This window comes from Paramormyrops kingsleyae, chromosome 23 (assembly GCF_048594095.1).
Source record: "Paramormyrops kingsleyae isolate MSU_618 chromosome 23, PKINGS_0.4, whole genome shotgun sequence".
NCBI lineage: Eukaryota > Metazoa > Chordata > Actinopteri > Osteoglossiformes > Mormyridae > Paramormyrops > Paramormyrops kingsleyae.
In genome coordinates, this window is record NC_132819.1 from 8,925,857 (window position 1) to 8,946,054 (window position 20,198).

Sequence of the window (20,198 nt, forward strand, 5' to 3'; positions counted from 1 at the left end):
TCAGGGTGCCCCTTGCAGCCAATCAGAGCTGTTGAGTATTCTCAGGCTTTAAGTGCGTATATGCAGTAGAATGAATAGAGGGCTGAATGAGTGTCTTGTAGTTTATTGACCATGGTATGTTCTTTGTTACAGATTATCTTATTGTGGGAGCTCAGTGTAGGAAGCACCATAGTCAATGATCTGCAGTGGGCACATTCTCCTCACTGCAGTCCTACAGCAAAAGCACATGTCGTCAATGGAAACAAACGGCCAAGAAATAAAAAAAAGGTCACAAAAGTCTGTAAACAAGCACGCTTGTGCTCTCAAATGTCGGTATTTATAGGCGGTGACACCGCAGTGATCCGTGAGATAAGTTTATTGTTCTCTGACAGATAACGTCTCGAGCCGGTGAAGATGCTCTCAGATCGAAATGTTGTCTCTGAGGGCACAATGGAGGTATCTCCTGGAGCATCAGAGTGTGTGGGATTTCTCCCAGGCTTCTGCTGTGCACAAAGGACAGGCACACAGATTACCATTAAAAGAAATTGCTCTTTTATCTCTGGGCTTTTCTGACGATGCGGCCCCGTGACAATGGTTGGTTGGGCTATACACACTGGACCTGCTGCTGTTTTTCTTTGTCGTTGTTTTTTTTTTTGTCATGACAGCTAGAAGAGGCACTGGATGAAGAGAATGGCAGTCAATTCTGCTCCTTGTCACTGCATCAATATGCGGTTCATCCTGCAAAGTCCTCTGTGTGATACCAGCCTATCGACTGGCGTTAAATCTGTGGGAGCTGGATATCAATCCTTCTGCCTGAAATGAGTACCACAGGGTGTGCAGAGCCGGATTTCCGCTGCTGTCCTCTGTGATTGTGACCATACAGGGGACACACAGACACTGACCTGACCTTGTTCGGAGGAGCCCTCTTATTGGCCGACAGCTCGGGTAACACGAGCAGAGCGAGGCTACTCCTGCTGATGATGTTGTGGTTCCGTGGCCTGCATGAGGCTACAGCAGTGAGGACCTGGCCCAGTGACCTTCTGCTCAGAAGTCCGCATCAAACGGACATGTTCTACAGAGATGAAACACTGAGATAACGTAAAGAAATAAAGGAACCTCATTGTTACTGATTAATAATATGATAGATCATGGTCGTGTAATAGACCAGTGCAACCTCCATGCCCCCCCCCCCCCGCGCTGTGCCCGGATCGTACTCTCCGTCTGTGTACCTGATTCTTGTCAGGGCTGTAATCCCTTTTGCCGAGCCCAGCCTGTGTCCATCTGCTTGTCTGAGCTGGTCAGTATCTCTCAGTTTTGTCCATTTCAAGTGCCCCCTTACCAGCCCCCCCTCGCCCCCCGTCCTGGATTTAGATGTCACAGCTCAAGCCACTGCACAGGAAATGTCACCACAGTCACCAAACTGCAGACCTGTTCCCCTACAGTGCTTTACGCTATTGCTTACTGGACCAGTACCCCATGTCCCCTGTCTTTTGCCCCGTGTCCCTTGTCTTTTACCCTGTGTCCCCTGCCCAGTACCCTGTGCTTCCTGGGATCAGCCTCAGGCTCACTAAAGCCCTGTGCAGGTTAAGCGGCACAGGCGATGGATGGATGGATGTATGTATGGATATCGTGTATGTCATTTCAGCTTGTGGGACCCTCACAGCTAGTCTGCGTATTGGCCGCAGTTGTTCATCTGTGTTTTTGGGAGAGCTTGGACCTCAGCCTTGGGGGCTGCTGCTTTTCAGAGGACCTGTGGAGTGTGGCGGGCCGGGCTGCCAGACGTGTGGCAGAGGCTCAGGCACGGACATCCGGCGAGGGCTTGTTTCCCGCTGCGCTGCCGGCCGGGCCAGCGATGGACGCCATTGATCTGTTTGTTTTCAGCCGTGACACGCTGGACCTCTGAGGAGAGACGTGGGCAGCAGGGCTTGGAGCCCATTAACTGGGAGCCCTGCATATGCTCTCTGCGCACATGTGTGCATGCATGTCGGTTTGTACATGTTTGTTTACGAATCTGTGTGTATGTGCATGTATTCTGTGTATGTTTGTGCATATACATCTCGGTTTGTACACGTTTGTTTTACGAATGTGTGTGCTATGTGTGTGTGTGTGTGTGTGTGTGCACGTGCATGGAAGTTCTTGTTCATCCTTGTGTGTATGCATGTCGGTTTGTACATGTTTGTTTACGAGTGTGTGTATGTGTACTTCTGCTCCTGTTCTAATTTAATTATTCACTGGCTGGAACAAGGACGAAGAGAGATGTGCGGAGAGAGAGAGATGTACAGATAGAGAGAGAGAGAGAGAGAGATATGTGCGGATATCTTTCTCTGGGAGCCAGTAGGGTGGTGTATTGTCACCTCTCCCAGCTTCAGCTTCATAGAAACGTCTCCGGCCTCAGGTGGACGAGCTGGAGGCCTCTGTGATGTTCTCCTCATGATTGTGCATTCGCCCTGCACCGGTCAGAGTCGTCCAGGTCAATCGCTGGCTTCATCCCCAGCAGAGTTGGTCTGCTGGTCCCGATTGATGACTGGGGCGAGTTCCTACCTTAGCGGGTCTCCCTCAGGACTCAGGTCAACCGACAGCGGCCAAATGTCTTTACCCTTTACTTGTCCTCTACACAAATCGGCGCAGACAGTCTTACGGCTGAAATCCGATACCTTCTTTACTGTATGGCATAGATTCTGAGACAAAAAAGCAGAGAGGAGGAAGATCGGCAATATGTGTTCTTTTTTTTCCTTTGCTGGCCCTGTTCCTTGTGTGCGTGAGCATGTGTGTGTGTGTGTGTGTGTGTGTGTGTGTGTGTGTGTGTGCGTGCATGCACATGATTGTGTATGTGTGTGTGTGAGCAGTGCCAGGTGTAACCCTAGCATGTTATAGCCTCACCACAATGCTGGAGGAACAGACCACAGAATGTTGACCAAACACTGTTACATATGGTGTCGAGCACGTATCCTTGAGTGCACTGTGCCAGTCACATCGACTGCACTGCATGAACCACACAGCGCCTGCCATATTGACCGCACGGCATGAACCTCACAGCGCAAACTGTATTGACCGCACGGCATGAACCACACAGCACCAGCCGTATTGACCGTGTGGGGTCGAGCCCCTAATCTTGAGCACAAAGCGTCGGTCCCATCGACCGCATGGCATGAACCACGCATCGGTGGTCTTGTCTGCATGGCTTCCAGCTCATAACTTCAGCACACAGTGATGGTCACATTGACCGCACACTGTTACCCACGCAGTGCCAACTGTGGAGCCCGTAGCCTCAAGCACACATTGACAGTCATGGTGACTGCATGCAGTGAACCACCACATGTGCATGAGGTGGTGGAGCTTCTGAAGGAGATAAGGGTGAGGGACCACGCTTGCACAGGACGTCCGCATGGCTAGTGTTAGGGGCAGCTGTGTTAGTAGCACTACTATCAAGTACCATCTGGCTAGCAGCGGTACCACTGTGATGCATGTGCATGAGCAGCAGCACTGGAGCGCTAGCACTGTGGCTGATGGGAGGTATTCAGCCGCGATGTTAGCAGTGTCATTAGGGCCCCGTTACAGCAGGGTGTGTGTTCTAGGCCTAACCCCCCTACCCCCACCCTCCAGCAGTGTCATTAGGGCCCCGTTACAGCAGGGTGTGTGTTCTAGGCCTAACCCCCCTACCCCCACCCTCCAGCAGTTTCGTTATGGTGCCGTCACAGCGGGGTGTGTGTTCTAGGCCTAACCCCCCCACCCCCACCCTTCAGCAGTGTTGTTAGGGTGCCGTCACAGCAGGGTTTGTGTTCTAGGCCTAACCCCCCCCACCCCCACCCTTCAGCAGTGTCGTTAGGGTGCCGTCACAGCAGGGTTTGTGTTCTAGGCCTAACCCCCCCCACCCCCACCCTTCAGCAGTGTCGTTAGGGTGCCGTCACAGCTGGGTGTGTGTTCTAGCCCCCCACCCCCACCCTTCAGCAGTGTTGTTAGGGCCCCGTTACAGAGGATTGTGTGTTCTGGGCCTGCCCCCCTCGCCCTTCAGCATTTCTCTGTATGGAACAAGCTGTCGATTGTTTGTTGTGCCTGTTGGTTGGCGTGGTGCCAGCTGGCTGAGTCTTTAGCTGCTGGTCTCTCTTTAGCATAACGGGGGTATGACCCAGGTGGGCTGCACACGTGACCCGCACACACAACCTCCTGGCTGTTTCTCCACTCTCTTTGGATCCTGCTAGACCTGCGTGCTGCTGATATGCACCAAATTAGGCAAGAAAGGACATTTAACATATTTGCATCTTGGATTACATTGTTTTTGCGTGTATCTGTGTGTGTGTGTGTGTGAGAGAGAGAGAGAGAGAGAGAGAGAGAGATGTGCCTTGCCAGGTCTGTGTGAACTGTGTGCCTTTGCCTGTGGTCTGATCTGACCATGGGGGGTTTCTAAACAATTCAGGAGAACGGATAGGCATGGCAGGTGTAGAACCTTCCTCTGGTTCTTCAGTGATGCTGCAGAGGAGCCTGAGAATGAGGCCCGGGGGTCTGCAACCTGGCCATTTCCGGTCTGCCTGGACCTCGCTCACCTTCTCTGCTTTAGTGCTGCCCACAGCTGTAGAGCAGGTGTGTATAGGTACTTCAAAGCTTCTTATGTGGTCTGCACTATGCAGTTTTAAGTGATACACACAGTCACACACACAGACAGATCAGTGACCTCCTCACTCACTCAAGTCCTGCTCTCCCACACAGGAAACTATTGTAGGAAGAGCATAATTCTCAGAATGTTTCTGCACTCTATGCTAATTCTTGAGCTTCCATATGTTTGATTTGATGGTGTTTTAATGAAACTTATGCAGAAGCCAGATTTCCATTAATCTGCACATTTAATTGCATGAAATCATAACTCTTCAGAATATTCATTATGAAAGTATGCGTGCTTAAGGTTAAATGGCGCTTATAATTTTGCCCTTTTGTGAAACTTACACGCGTGTTTGTATCTGCATCCTGGCGCCTTGCCGAGATGGTGCAGTAGCAGGACTCTTTCTGGGACTTAAACCCGTGACCTTCCTCTCAAGCCTGTTTCTGAGCGCAGCAGCTGCAGGGGGAATGAGGAGATCGATCGGAGCACCCGCGTTTGATGCATGTGCGGGTCATGCTGCGTGGGAGGCGGGCCTTTGAGCCTCCGACAGCGCGGAAAAGAGAGCCTAACCCGACCCCTGAGGAGGTGCGAAATGCTCTCTGGTCAGCAGGCTGGGAGAAGTTGGGCAGCAGTAAATGGGCAGCTTTGGAGGACAGGAGCGTCAGAACGGTGGAGAGAGAGGAAGGGTGGAGATAAGATTGCAAGGAGAAAGAGGATGTGAGGACAGAGCGTGTGGGGTAGAGCTGTGTTTCTCAAACCAGTCCTCGGGAACACCCAGACGCATTCAGAGCACGGAGCAAAGCGTGGGCCATTTAGGGAAGAAACACTGGGACAGAGTATGTAGGGTGCGGGGACGGCGCGCGCGGGGTAGAGGGTGCGGGGACTGAGCGCACGCGGGGTAGAGGGTGCGGGGACTGAGCGTGCGTGCGGGGTAGAGGGTGCGGGGACGGCGCACGCACGGGGTAGAGGGTGCGGGGACTGAGCGCGCGCGCGGGGCAGAGGGTGCGGGGACTGAGCGCGCGCGCGGGGCAGAGGGTGCGGGGACTGAGCGCGCGGGGCAGAGGGTGCGGGGACTGAGCGCGCGGGGTAGAGGGTGCGGGGACTGAGCGCGCGGGGCAGAGGGTGCGGGGACGGAGCACGCGGGGTAGAGGGTGCGGGGACGGCGCGCGCGCGCGGGGTAGAGGGTGCGGGGACGGAGCGCGCGCGCGGGGTAGAGGGTGCGGGGTTATATGAACATGGGGATCCATAGATGCCCAGGCTGTCAGTGCTCCTCCTAAGCACAGACGGCCTTACGGCTGAAATCCGGGCCAAACCCCGCCTGAGCCATTTGACGGTTGTGGCAGAGAGCCTCCTAGTGCTGGGACAGATTGGTACAGTCCTGCCAGGAGAGCAACGCCAAGCTTTCGCGTTCATGTGGGCGGGCCGTCACTGGGCCCATCAGCTCCCCCTGCTGCCTGATTGTTTTTGAGTCGGGGGTCTGGGCCAACCAATAAAATGCCATTTTCTTGGGGGGCACAATTTTCAGATGGTAATTGTGGGAAAATTAGGGCTACTGGTGGTAGAGGGGCAGAAGAAGCGCTGGCTTTGTTTGGAGCTGCTGTTATGAGCCTGGTGCTGGTCCTCTGTCTGCCTGCATTTGTCATTACAGTTAGCAAACGGGGCCCCGGTGTGGACCATACCGCCCTGATACTAGAGGACCCGGGGCAAACCCGGTTAAACGATTACTTGCCATGTTGCTAACTAATTTCATAATACAGGATGCAAATGCCATCAGATAAAATGGCAATAAACAATCGATACAAGCACCATCTTGGTTTCAAAGAATTAGCAGCCTCGATGAGTAACCTTGTCCATGTGTTCTACGTGGCCGTAACGAAATAGAATTTAATTTTTATTGCAAAGCAGGGGTAGTCAGTTGTTTTTCCCCAAGATACAAATTCCAGATGTTATCAGCCACGTTGGTGGGTAAATTTTGCAGACCGAGGGGCGTTAGATTTGAGTACTTCTGTTACATGGCATTAAATATAGGCATAGCTGTATAGCTGGTGAGTTGTAGGTCGTTAAGGGCCATAATCTGCAAAAACCCAAACACTTCTTGTTGTACTTAACGCTCCACAGAAGCTGGAATGTTCTGGAGAGCTCCATGCAGTGTGCTCCTCCTCGACCATGAGTACAATGTCAGAGTGGCCCTGTGCTCTTTGTGTAGGCCTGAAATCTTCAGGATGTACTTGGGTTAAAATGGGAGGGGGGGAGGGGGTAAGTGCTCACGGACACACGCGGTGATAGCGTGTCTCTTAATTAAAACATGAAAAACTGGGAGAAGTAACTGAGCAAGGGGCCTTAATTACACAACAAGGTCACGAGGCGCGTTACCTCCACGGTTTAATCGCTGGCCTGATTGTGCGGCCGCCTCATTTCAGATTCAGCAGCCGGCCTGACAAACGCTGCTAATTGTCCCTGTCTGATCTCCGTGGGCCGATGAGCGAGCGAATGAGCCTAACTGCAGGCCAGACCTGCGGGCTGCTGATTAGGAGTCACTGTACTGCTCATAGGGGGGGGGGGGAAGACTGTAATTAAACACATAGGTGTCTGGGGGTCGAAGTGCTTCCTGTCATGTGCTTGTCCCTGCTTTCTCCACTGGGGGTCACCTTGCAGATGTTGTTATCGGTCTATTGACGCCATTGGTCTATTGACCTTGATTTTCTCTAAAAGGACGTTCCAAAGATTAGTGTCTGACTGGGAGCCATAAGGCTCGCATTCGAGATTTAGGGCTGGCCATTCGGATGGGGGGGGTCAGCTATGCGTCAGATGCGGGTCGCTGGGCCTCGTCCCCTGGGCGTCGTGCCGGCCTGTGCTCCTGCAGAGCACTCGCAAGAAACCACCTTCTTAACAGATGTGCAGGCAGCCTTTATACTTGCAGCTAAAGGGTCACACCCCCCAGGGGACTGTGCTGAAACGCCCCCTCCCCCCAGTTAAAATGACAATAGCCCTTTTGCTGGAATGAGGGACTGCTATGTATGCAGGATTGATTGCTAAATGCTTTACAGTCTTTTATTGCACATTTTTTTTTGTTTAAATGGCCCCGTGTTATTTGGAGATGAGGAAATATTTAAAATTTTAATTCAGAATTGATTCCTCTGCATGATAACTATGCAAATTCTCACATAACGGGATATTTTATGACCTTCAATTGTCACATTTTGTCCCCAATGTAATGTCAACATTTTTGGCATTTTTTTCATCTTTGCCCTCAGACATGTGAATATAAATGTATCCATTACATGGGGAAATACTGAGGAGTTCAGTGGAAAATCATGTGTGTGTTTTTTTAGAGATGTACTGATCCGATATTCTCTATCTACTCTAAAAAGATCATTCCTGTCTCGTGTTAAATCTCTTTGTACAGTCAGTCACACGACGGCTCTTCCCCATTTTAGACGTGTGTTTTGCGGCATTCAAGCTGAACACTAAGGCTGCCACTCAGTTCTGCCTGCTGTGACGTCATGCACATACCCTTCACAGTAGGGGGAGCGTAACGACATCAGACAAAATGGCGACAATCTGGAAGTATTTTACGCTTTTGACAACAACTATTAGCACAGCGATTTGCAATCTTTGTGAAAACAAAGTTTTGAAAGGTGGGAGTAGCATTTATCGGAAAATCCCACTAAAGAAAGCGCACGCAATTGTGCAGCGCGACTAATATGTGAAAAGCAGCGGATGGTTTGAGCGTCGCTAGTGTAAGTGACGTTGTTGCCAGTAGGGGAAACGTCGTGGGGCATTTTAAGCGTTCGCCACGTGCATATCCTCTCCAGGGAGATATTCATATTGAACTGCAAATGCCTCTAAAACAAGACGTTCAAACGAGGTGGAACAGTATGTTATGTATGTTTGTAGTAGCCTAATTAAAGATTTTTTTGGCATACATTTTTTCATCTGTATTTACTAGTTTAAAATATTCTTAATATATAAAGTATAAATGATATATTTAGTATATTAAACTATCAAAGTAAAAAGCGCACTTGTATTGGAATCTGCTTCAGTATTGGCAAAAATGTGGATCGGCCCGTCCCTAATTTTTTTTTTCCGCCGTGGTGATGGGTGCCATTTGTACCAGTTGAGTGTACTGGAATGCTTCAGTTTTCACATAGCTCTCTCCTATGGGACATACACAGGTGAGAGTGATGCTTGGGGTCTAAGGGCCTCGCTCAGGGGTCCACTGGCGATATGGCTTCTCTGCTTACCAGGATTTGAACCAGCGACCTTCTGATTGCATGCACAGCATCCTAATTCAAAGAGCCACATGCTACCTCTTTAATAGAGTCCCTCTGGGAAGCTGACTGACATGGATGAAGAAAAAAATCCCAGAATGTTATGGGTCACGGTTATATAGGTTATTTGTCAGACACCGGAGGGGGCAGTCTGCTTTTGGTGGGGGGGGGTCATTTAAATATTATTGCAGCAGACACCTAATTAGATTTTCCACCACTGAAGTAACTCTGGTGAAGGCACCATTGGTTGGGCCAGGCTGCTCTGTTGCTCATGTACCTGAGATATTCAGCAGCTGGTTGTGTCTGAGCCCGGAATGTTCCGGCTCGGCCGCGGCCGCTTGAAGCTGTTCCCTGGCGCCGCCTGAGCTCGCTGAGCTCCATCGGCCGGCGCTCGCAAGCAGCGCTAAATGCCTTTGACATTTAAATGCAAACAAAGTGCTTCACACATGGATGCACGCTCGCTCGCTTGCACGCACGCATGCACCTACACACCTACTCGAATGCTGCCGCTTGTGGTTCAGATGCAAATGAAGGGTGTATTTTATTCTGTTTAGTGGGGGCTGGGCTAGTGGTGGGATTGGGGCGGTGCTACATGTGAATCGATATGCTGAGAAGCGTTTCCTGGGGGGGTGGCTGAGAAATTGCAGCCTGTCCTGGTGCCAGGAGAAGCCAGCAGTGAAGCTCCAGCTCCTAAGTCTGCAGCTAACAGTAGCACACACTGCACACAGTCAAACACATCATCTCTTAGCATGTTGGGGGGTCCCTGCCCCTTTTGCACCCAGGTGCAGTGCAGGTGTGTGTGCGCGCAGTGGGGGTCACTAGTGAGCAGGGCTCCGTGCGCAAATGAAAGGCCCCCTTGTTGGGCAGTGATGGTCGCTCTGCAGCAGATCTTTCCCTGTGTGCGGTGATGATTACGGCAGTGATGTTAGGTCTCCCCATGTGCTCTTCCCTCCACCGGGGGGGGGGTGTGTTCTCAGGAGACGTGCCCAGCAGACCGTACCGCCGTTAAAGCAGCGAGGCGGGCGAGTGAACGCTGATGGACAAGCGGGTGATTTAGGAGCACTGGAATTCATCAGGGGTCTGTGTAGAGGCATCTCAGTATGGCTCCGAGGGCCTTGGGCCAGCTAGTGCTTATGGCTGTATGAATGACTCCTGTGGGTGATTCCCGGGGGATGGTGATGACTCCTCTGTGTAGTCCACTGATGATCCTGGTGGTGACTCCTCTGTGTAGTCCACTGATGATCCTGGTGGTGACTCCTCTGTGTAGTCCACTGATGATCGTGACGGTGACTCCTCTGTGTAGTCCACTGATGATCGTGACGGTGACTCCACTGTGTGGTCCACTGATGATCGTGACGGTGACTCCTCTGTGTGGTCCACTGATGATCCTGGTGGTGACTCCTCTGTGTAGTCCACTGATGATCGTGACGGTGACTCCACTGTGTGGTCCACTGATGATCGTGACGGTGACTCCTCTGTGTGGTCCACTGATGATCCTGGTGGTGACTCCACTGTGTGGTCCACTGATGATCGTGACGGTGACTCCTCTGTGTGGTCCACTGATGATCGTGACGGTGACTCCACTGTGTGGTCCACTGATGATCGTGACGGTGACTCCTCTGTGTGGTCCACTGATGATCGTGACGGTGACTCCTCTGTGTAGTCCACTGATGATCATGGTGGTGACTCCTCTGTGTAGTCCTTTGTTCATGCCACTGGTGTGTAGCCACAGAATTAAATAATGACAGAAAGTCTGCCCTCTAACAGTATGCCAGGAGCTGCTCTGAGATCAGCTATGTGTTGTTAATTTTCAGAGGCTGGTGAAGCAACTTGCCTGAAGATTAACTGAATTACATGAAGCCCAAAAGCGCTGGTTTGGGGAAACCTTGCAGCTCTGGGTTTACAGCTTACTGCCAGAAACCGCAGCCTGCCAAACAGCAAACATAATTTAGGAGTGGCAATGGCGGGGAGTCCCGTAGGCACACCTCGAGATGTCCTGGGGCGTGGAAGGCGGGCAGCTGCCCAAATCCACGGTCTCACTTCCGAAATCAAATTACTGCCTTTATATGAAGAGGAGGCAGACACACTGGTTAAGGAAGGAGTGAGGGACCATGAAAGGAGAGAAGAATGAAAGAATGGATGATGGAGGACAAAGCCAGCAGAAAAGAGCCAGCATTCAGCTAGAACAGTGGCCAGAAGAATGGCAGCTTTCGGAGTTGACAGTGACAGTGTAGTGACGGAGGGTATGCTGCTGAAAGGGAGTCCTCATGGGGGAGGGCAGGGGAGAGCCAAGGACATGCACAGAGGGAAAGGAGAGGGGCAAGCTGATTGGCCGGAGCAGATCACATGGCTCCTGCTGAGGTCGGAGGCTTGCTCCTGGGGGGCTGGCCTGGGAATAAGGACCGCTGGGATGGAGGGAGGTGACACAAGCGTAAGGGCCCTGTCACTGCTCCTGTTTAGCCCCCGGACGGGTCTCCGTCCCCCGAGGTACTCCAAGAGAGGCTCTTTAATGTTAGTAATGTAACTTAATAATGAAGCACTTGAGTGACTCAGGAGAGCGGGCCGTCCGCTGTCATGCGACACTGGGCAGCGTCTCCGAACTGGACCTTTCACCGGCTCGTTAATGTGGATTTATTTCATTCGTTAGCGGGGCTTTCATAAATTAGAATTAACAGCATGAAGTCAGCGATCTGAATATGATGTCATGAATTATTGATTCTTTTTCCTCTCTTTTTCCCCCCTTCCCGTGCTGGCCTGTACCGCCGCGCTGACATTTAGGAAAAAGGCGGCGCCGAATTACGGCATGAAATAATGAAGGCTGTTCGGGTCACTCCCCGCCCCCCCCCACGAAGCAAACCTCCCTGGAATTATTAATATTCATTAATACCTTCTGTCAGAAGCACACAGAAACAATTTATTGCTTGCATTTACGGTATAAAGTGCCCCATGATTTATTGATGTACGTGAGTTTGGCTCAGTTATGAGAAAACAGTTCAGGGACTGGATAAGTCTGATAAAGTGAGAGAACTGGCAGGACTGGGGGGTTGGCGGCTGTAGTGATGCGTTTGTGACTGTGCCGGCAGAGCCCTGTGGCACCTGTGCGTTGTGTCACCTCGTCCCCTTTGCATGCAGCGTCTTGGTGGCTTGCATAGCTGCACATCGCCTGGGTGCGGGGCGGGTGTCTTTCCTGTTCCTGCCATTTCTGTAGCTAATTAAATGCATAACAGAGAGCGATTAGCCTTTAGCTGGCTGGCAGACCCATTATCTTTTATTATACGGTAAAAGCTTAGCGACACGATAATGGTTGTTGGAGAAATTGAAGTTGTTTGAAGCGACGTGAACGTGGGTTTTGATCCGTGCCTCCTGTTTCATGTCAGGAAGGCTTGTTCCCTGGGGGAGTCCTTGGAACCAGCAGCTGAAACTCTTCACAGATGGAACTTCTGCTCCTCACCTCCGCCTCCTCATTCCCACGTCAGTGTCAGAGCAACAGAAACAAACACAGAAAAGAACAGGCAGTGAGAACTTGGGGAAGTCCAAGGTCACCCTGCGGAATGTTCTCTCAGCGTTCCGGCTCCGCTACCGCAGACGGGATACGTGCGGCGTTCCGACCGCGAGGGTCGCCGGGGTTTCGGCCCAAGATACATCATCCCACAGTGCTGTCTGCCGGCCTGTAGATGCCGGGAGGGGGGGGGGGTGAAGGTGCTGGCGGGTTTTCAGAAAGTCCTGTGAGGACAGAACCCGGCCATCGATGGGCTGTTATAGGCGGGGGGGGAGGGGGGGAGGGGGTTGGTGCCATGATCTCAGCAACAGCGCCATTCTTCCAAGCAAAGCAATTAATTTGGATTACGAAATTGATTAATTGAAGAAGGGTTATTCACATCCATTACTGCGAAGGAGTTGGGGTTATAAGGTGAGGTTGGCTTTATTTCTGAGCTGCCAGTGAGGGGGTGCACACTGCCAGCTGCCTCCCCTAGCTTCTGGTGTCGGAGCTGCGTGCCGGAACATTCCAGTGTTCCTGTGGCCTGTTCTACATAATGCTGTCATTTTGGTATTTCTGGTCCGGAACCCTCGCTTTGATGCTTATATCACTTCCAGTACGTATCTGCCTGCTCTGAGGGATGCTGTTCAGGGCTTCAGTACCAAATTAATATCACTCTTTTCTGTTCCTCTTGGAGATATCTGTTACTTTCCCCCTCGTCTTTCGTGATGATATTACCATACGCGTCTCTTCTCAGTTTTCAGTATTTTTTAGTATATCTGCTATGTAATATCTAAGCTACCCAGCAGTGTTGCTTTGTCTAACCAGCAGTGATTTCACTATTACTCTCCTCTGGCCTTGCTTAGTGGTGTCACTACATTCTCACCCTCAGTCATATCAGTGCGATTCTCACCTCAGCTTAAGTTATTGGGGTCTCACTCTCCTCTGGCCTCGCTGAATAGTTTTAGCAAAGTTCTATGGCCTGTTAGTCTGAGTGTGACCCCCTCCTCTCTTTCAGCCTGCCCCCCTGGCTCATACAAGATGTCATCCCAGCAGCAGGAGTGCTTCCCATGCCCTCGGCACAGCATCACCGAAGAGGAAGGCTCTGTGCTCTGCGTGTGTGAGAAAGGCCATTACCGGACGCCGCTGGACAGTCCGGCGTCCGCTTGCACACGTAAGGATCAGCTCTCACGCCTGGTCTACTTTCTCACCCTCATCTATCTGACTGGTTGGTTTGTTTTGGAATCTTTCTCCAAAAATACACTGTTCAAAGATGGCAACAGTGCTTGTGCTATGTGGAGATGGGCAACAGTGATTATCTCTAGAGAAGTGCTTCTGTGTGTACAACCGGCAGCAGTGTTTGGTTTACAGTGTTTTTGTGTGCAGTGTACAACAGGCAGCGGTGTTTGGTTTACAGTGTTTCTGCCTGCAGTGTAACATGGGCAGTAGTGCTTCATTTACAGTGATTCTGTCTATAGTGTAGAACAGGCAGCGGTGTTTGGTTTACAGTGATTCAATCTGCAGTGTACAACAGGCAGCTGTATTTAATTTACAGTGATTCTGTGTGCTGTGTACAACAGGCAGCGGAGTTTGGTTTGCAGTGTTACTGTATGCAATATGCAACAAGCAGCGGTGTTTGGTTTACAGTGTTTCTGCCTGTAGTGTAAAACGGGCATCAGTGCTTCATTTACAGTAATTCTGTCTATAGTGTAGAACAGGCAGCGGTGTTTGGCTTGCAATTATTCTATCTTCAGTATAGAACAGGTAGCGGCTTTTGGTTTCCAGTGATTCTGTCTGCAGTATAGAACAGATAGCGGCATTCCATTTATCATGCTTGTCTGCAATGTAGAACAGGCAGCAATGTTTGATTTACAGTGTTTGTGTCAGCAGTGGCGTTTGGTTTACAGTGATTCTGTTTGCAGTGTAGAACAGCCAGTGGTATTTGGTTCACAGTGATTTTCTATCTACAGAGTAGAACAGGCAGTGGTGCTTGGTTGACAGTGTTTTTGTTTACAGCAGAGACAGACATGCTGTGTCTCAGTGGTTAGATTTGCCCAAAGTGCACAAACACACTTACACATGCATATGGACACACTTCCCAGAGATTTGCTTGCAGTCCCTCTCTTTCCCACATCACACACACACACACACACACACACATACAGGTTTGTAATTATATCTTTGTGGGGACTCTCCATTCATTTCTATGGAGAAAACCCTAATCCCAATATGATGGACTTAACTCTTACCCAGCCCTAAGCTTAACCATAAGTAACCAAACAAAATATAAGACTTTTGGTATTTTTAGTTTTTTGACTGCAGTCACAGATTTTTATAGAATTGAGTTTCCCCTTTGGGGACCGAAAAAATGGTTTGGTTTTTATCACATTGTGGCGACCAAATGTCCTCACAATGTAATGTATGCCTGGACTACATACTGTACACACACACACACACACTACACAGCTGACACACACACACACACTACACAGCTATCATACACACACACGAACGCACACACTACACAACTAACACACACACAAACATTTGGCATTTTTAGTTTTTTGATTGCATTCACAGATCTTTGTGGGGACATTTGGTTCCCATAGTGTATATCTGACCCACACACACACACGGCATGTAGTCAGTAAGCCATGCGTTTCCGGGCAGACTCTCCATCAGCCTCGCTTAATTCCCAGAGCGAGGGCACAGAAGGACATTGCACAAACAGCTCATCCTTCATACTGAACACGAGAAGCAGAAGCACTTCAGTAGGTGAAAACGACTCTGCGTGATGTTTGGGAAACCATCAACTCTTCACTCTCATTTATTCATCAGTCTGCTTTTGTGTTGTTGGCATATATTCTGCAGAAAAAAATGTAATGCAGAGTGCATTTCATACAGTCTGTCTCCAATAGTGATGATGGATTTTAATAAATATTTTGTGCATTTGACGGTGTGCTGCTTATCTAATAGCCTGACTTTTTTTTCCAGTTCTTGTATTATTACCCAAAATGAGTGGCTCCATAGGGAGCAGAGTCGTCCCTCCCTTCACTGTGAATAAACAAAACGACTGTGGCTGCTGTGAGGTGCTGACTGAACCGTCTGGGGAGGTGGGCGGTGTGCTTACGGAGGCCTCCCGAAGGCGACCAGGAAGACACTGGTCCCACGTAGAGGAGCAGAGGAGTTCCTCAAGGGCTCGTGGGGGGGGGCACTGGCAAAGCCGGAGGGGGGCTGTTAATCACACTGTTTCGGAGCGGCCCCCCCACGCGCATTAGTTGGCGGGAGGGCACATCAAAGCCTTTCTGTTACAGGCATTAAACAGCAGCTGACGCCAAAGTCATGCGCGTGTCTCTTCCCCACGCTCAGGGCCTGTCTTGTTCACTTTGTCTGCCCCCGGGGTCCCGTTGCTGCCCCCTCTAATCCGCCGCCCCACTTTTCCTCTCCATGGTGACTTTGTCAGTTGCTCTGTTTGTTCAGGACACGTTTCTTTCCGCTGTGACTGTTGACGGAGCGCACAGTGGCGGCTCTGCATGCTGCCTGACCAACACACCAGCGTCGATAATCACACGGGGGCGACATGACGGGGAGGGGAGTGTTTGGTGACATTGGTGGGGGGGAGAAAGCAGGCCAGCAGGAAATTTGGACCTCAGGTGTCGAGCGTGCCCTTGGGGGAACGACCAGGGTGCCGCAGGCCGGTGCATTGCTGTGGGCAGAAGCATGTGCTACTCTCATGGAGAAGAAATGTTGAACAAAGCTTTGAGGGATGCCGGCAGTGGCACTGAGGCAGTGGCTGATTATGACGATGATGTTAACAGAGCACCCTGCTGTCTGCCTCCCCAGGCCCCCCCTCTCCCCCCAGGAACCTCATCTACACATTGAAGCAGTCCACGCTGGTGCTGGAGTGGACCCCCCCGGCCGACACCGGGGGCCGCGGTGACCTGTCCTACAGTGTGGGCTGCATCCGCTGCCCGGGGCAGGGACCTGTGCCCCGATTGGCTGAGTCAGTGGCTGGGGTGAGGCCTGGGCAGGAGGCGGGGTCTCCTGGAGAATGTGAGCCCTGTGGGGCCAACGTGGGCTTCCTGCCCCAGCAGAGCGGCCTGACGGAGCACAGTGTCACCGTGCTGCACCTGCTGCCTGGCTCCAACTACACCTTCACCGTGGAGGCCCTGAACGGCGTGTCCGACATGCTGCGCAGCCTGAGGTCCTACGCCCAGGTCCACGTGTCAACCAGCCTATCAGGTAGGCCGGAGGGTGGTGATGTCAGAGGGTGGCGGGGGTTTCTGCTCTTCCATGGTCGAAGTGCACAGTACCGGGAGTCGCAGAGAGCACAGGCGTCAGCGTTTGGTGTCACCGAGCGGATGGCATTGCAGACAGCTCCGTTATGTTATGCAGGAACTGTGGCGGGATAGTGCCATTTGCTTGATGGGGGCTACTGGACATCCTCCTGGGCTCGGGTGTGACGGCTGGAAATGCTTCTTTAAATTAGATAATGAGCCACATGTGTTGACAGGGCATTAATATCTCTCTGACTGTGTGGTGTTAATGGGTGTGTGTCTGTCTGTCTGTCTGTGTCTTTGTGTGTGTGTGTGTCTATGTGTGTGTGTGTGTCTCAGTGTGCGTGTCTGTGTGTGTGTCTATGTGTGTGTGTGTGTGTGTCTCAGTGTGTGTGTCTCTGTGCGTGTCTGTGTATGTGTGTGTGTGTGTGTCTCAGTGTGTGTGTCTCTGTGCGTGTCTGTGTATGTGTGTGTGTGTGTCTCAGTGTGTGTGTCTCTGTGCGTGTCTGTGTATGTGTGTCTCTGTGTGTGTGTCTGTGGGGTGGACGTGGCAAACAGGCGTGGACATGCGGGCACTGCCGTGTTCAGGGACACGTGTAGACACTGGCCACACGGAATCACGCCATCAGCATAATGTAACACAGACACAGAGGTATGGCTACATGGGCAGGCCTGTGAGAGCCCCCCCCCCCCACAGCCTGTGAATGGCATGTGAGCCTGCGTGGCCCCCAGATGCAGCCCTGTGTTTTTATCTGCTTTGTGCTGCATGTGCCCCCCCCCCCCCCCCATCCTTGTGAGGCCAAGCACCCTTCTGGTGGGGAGTAGACCGGGGACTTGTAATCTCTGTGCGTCTGCCCGATTGATATCTGCTGGACCTGGAGACCCGTGTCCCCTCTCCCGGCTCCAGCTATCCTGGTATACTCTGGTCTGCACGGTTATTCAGGAAAGGACAGTGGCTGTTGGGGGTAGTCGGGGGGGCAGAGGGGGCTGCAATGGGTGCTGGGCTTGCGGGTGTCCTTCATGTGCTCTCAGATGATGCGTCAGAAAATGAGGTGACCTTTATGAATATTGTATTCGCAGCTTTGCCAAAGGCCATGCCGAGGACCGGGTTCCATGTGCGCTGCAGTGTGCGTGTGTGATAGCTGTGTTGTGTGTTTGTGTGTGTGTGTGTGAGCTGTGTAGTGTGTGTGTGTGAGCTGTGTTGTGTGTGTGTGTGTGTGTGTGTGTGTGTGATAGCTGTGTTGTGTGTGTGTGTCGGTGTGAGCTGTGTAGTGTGTGTGTTTGTGTGTGTGTGTGTAAGCTGTGTAGTGTGTGTGTGTGTGTGTGAGCTGTGTTGTGTGTGTGTGTGTGTGTGATAGCTGTGTTGTGTGTTTGTGTGCGTGCGTGTGAGCTGTGTAGTGTGTGTGTGTGAGCTGTGTAGTGTGTATTTGTGTGTGTGTGTGTGTGTGAGCTGTGTAGTGTGTGTGTGTGAGCTGTGTAGTGTGTGTGTGTGTGTGTGAGCTGTGTAGTGTGTGTGGGTGTGTGTGTGTGCGTGTGAGCTGTGTAGTGTGTATGTGTGTGAGCTGTGTAGTGTGTGTGTGTGATAGCTGTGTAGTGTGTGTGTGTGTGTGTGTGTGTGTGTGTGTGTGTGTGTGTGTGTGCCTGTTAGTGGAGCTCTGTAGCGGTTGCGGAGCCTCAGGCACCACTGTGTGTCCTGCACTGACTGTGTACGTGTGTGTGCCTGTGTATGTAGTCCAGGCATACATTACATTGTGAGGACATTTGATCGCCACAATGTGATAAAAACCAAACCATTTTTTCGGTCGCCACAAGGAGAAATTCAATTTTATAAAAATCTGTGACTGCAGTCAAAAAATGAAAAATACCACAAGCCTTGTATTTTGTTTGGTTACTTATGGTTAAGATTAGGGGTGGGTAGGGGTTAAGGTCGTCATGTTTGGATTAGGGTTTTCTCCATAGAAATGAATGGATAGTCCCCACAAAGATACATGAGTACAGGTTTGTGTGTGTGTGTGTGAGAGAGAGAGAGAGCTGTGCTGTGTGTTTGTCTGCAGACTGGGTAGGGGACCCCTGTTTCAGGTGCTTTCTGGTCTTTTCCGTCTTTGGCTCATTAGATGGGAGGTTGGCGAACACATGTACTACTTGATTGTTGAGGCAGTGGAGGGTGTATGATAATAATATAACCACTATTAAAACTGATAATGTTACCATTAACTGATAAATAACAATGCTGCTATTACTACTGATAATATTACCACTATTATTGCTGGTAATTAATAATAATATAAATAACTTTTAAACAGAATCTCTCCGGTGTCTCCCGCTCTCGGAGCTAAACATGTGTGAGCAGCAGAATGAGTCCTTTCACAAACCCTTGCACCCCCCTCGTCCCCACACAGAGCTGTGGTGGGGGCTGACCGCTGCGATTCGGGCCAATGGGAGCACAGTACCTGCCCTGCTGCTCTCACATTGGGAGGGCCATTGGACGACCTGAGCTGCCAAGAGCCGTCTGGGCGTCGGCGGCCGGCCGGTGTGAGCCAATCGGAGGTCAGCGCCTCCGTGGAGAAAGGAGCCAGGCCCCTGGGTGGCGGGCCTCGTTAGCGGCCCCAGCCCCCGTGCACGGACAGGCAGATGGTGCTGTGAGGGCCAGCGGTAGTGCAGAAAGGGAGAGCTTCCAGGAGGGTGGCGGGGCATGCGCATCAACAGCAGGAGGAGCAGGTGCAGGGTGCGGGTGCTGTGCACCTCCCTATAGCTCAGCCCGGACTTGCGGTGGTAATCAAAGCTTATAGCTGAGCTTCAGGCATCTAAGCCGAGCCATGAACCGCAATCAGGTGACGTGGAGGCGGCTCCAGTGTCCTGCTTTTATCTGCCTGAAGCGGGATGAAAGGAGTCCAGATGTTCTCTCGAGGCCTATTCTTTACCCCAGCAGCCCCCTGTTTCAGCCTGTCACTTTCTCTCTCGTCCCCCAGACAATGGAGGTCTTTACCGTCCGATGCTGTAATGGTGATGGGCTGGCACTTTGGGGAGGGTGACGGCGGGGACGGTGAAGCCATGTCTGTACACGCGCATGTGTGCGGAGTGTGTGTCTGTATGAGAGGGGTCTTCTGTCCAGGCCGTGTGGTCATGAGCTCTTATAATCAGAGCCCACCCCCCCAAGCAAAGCAGCTGCTGCTTCATAAGATGACTTGTGTGAGATAGACACAGGGATGTATACATCACTCTGTGAGTGAGTCCATCAAATCGTCTCACTTTGGACGTCCTCCAAAAAGTGGGCAAATAATCACTAGACAGACTTATTCATTGGTGTAGCAAGTCTGAATGCATCATCTATTCTGGGAGTGCTGCGAGGTTAGCCACCTTAATGCTAATAGGTAACAGAGCGTTAGCCAGGACAGTGCTAGGAGATGACACTCTGGGAGTGTTAGCCTCGTTAAAGCTAATATGTAACAAAGAGCATCAGCCAGGACAGTGCTAGGAGATGACACTCTGGGAGTGTTAGCCTCGTTAAAGCTAATATGTAACAAAGAGCATCAGCCAGGACAGTGCTAGGAGATGACACTCTGGGAGTGTTAGCCTCATTAAAGCTAATAGGTAACAAA

At 51.3% G+C, this 20,198-nt stretch overlaps 1 protein-coding gene across 8 annotated transcripts in view; it reads left to right on the top strand.

Annotated features, from left to right (window-relative positions):
• The window catches only part of LOC111854258 (ephrin type-A receptor 10), a 102,534-nt gene that overhangs the window by 66,386 nt on the left and 15,950 nt on the right, over nt 1–20,198 (top strand). For 7 of the 8 annotated variants that reach the window (XR_011984925.1, XR_002840636.2, XM_023832044.2 and 4 more), the window contains 2 exons: nt 13,341–13,496; nt 16,166–16,564. Coding sequence is in view for 6 of the 8 variants with exons in the window: in XM_023832044.2 (XP_023687812.1) it covers nt 13,341–13,496; nt 16,166–16,564 (555 nt within the window). In the remaining 2 variants the exon portion in view is untranslated. Of the gene's footprint in view, nt 1–4,393; nt 4,558–13,340; nt 13,497–16,165; nt 16,565–20,198 lie in introns of those variants that run through there. The other variant, XM_023832050.2, reaches the window with a different exon arrangement.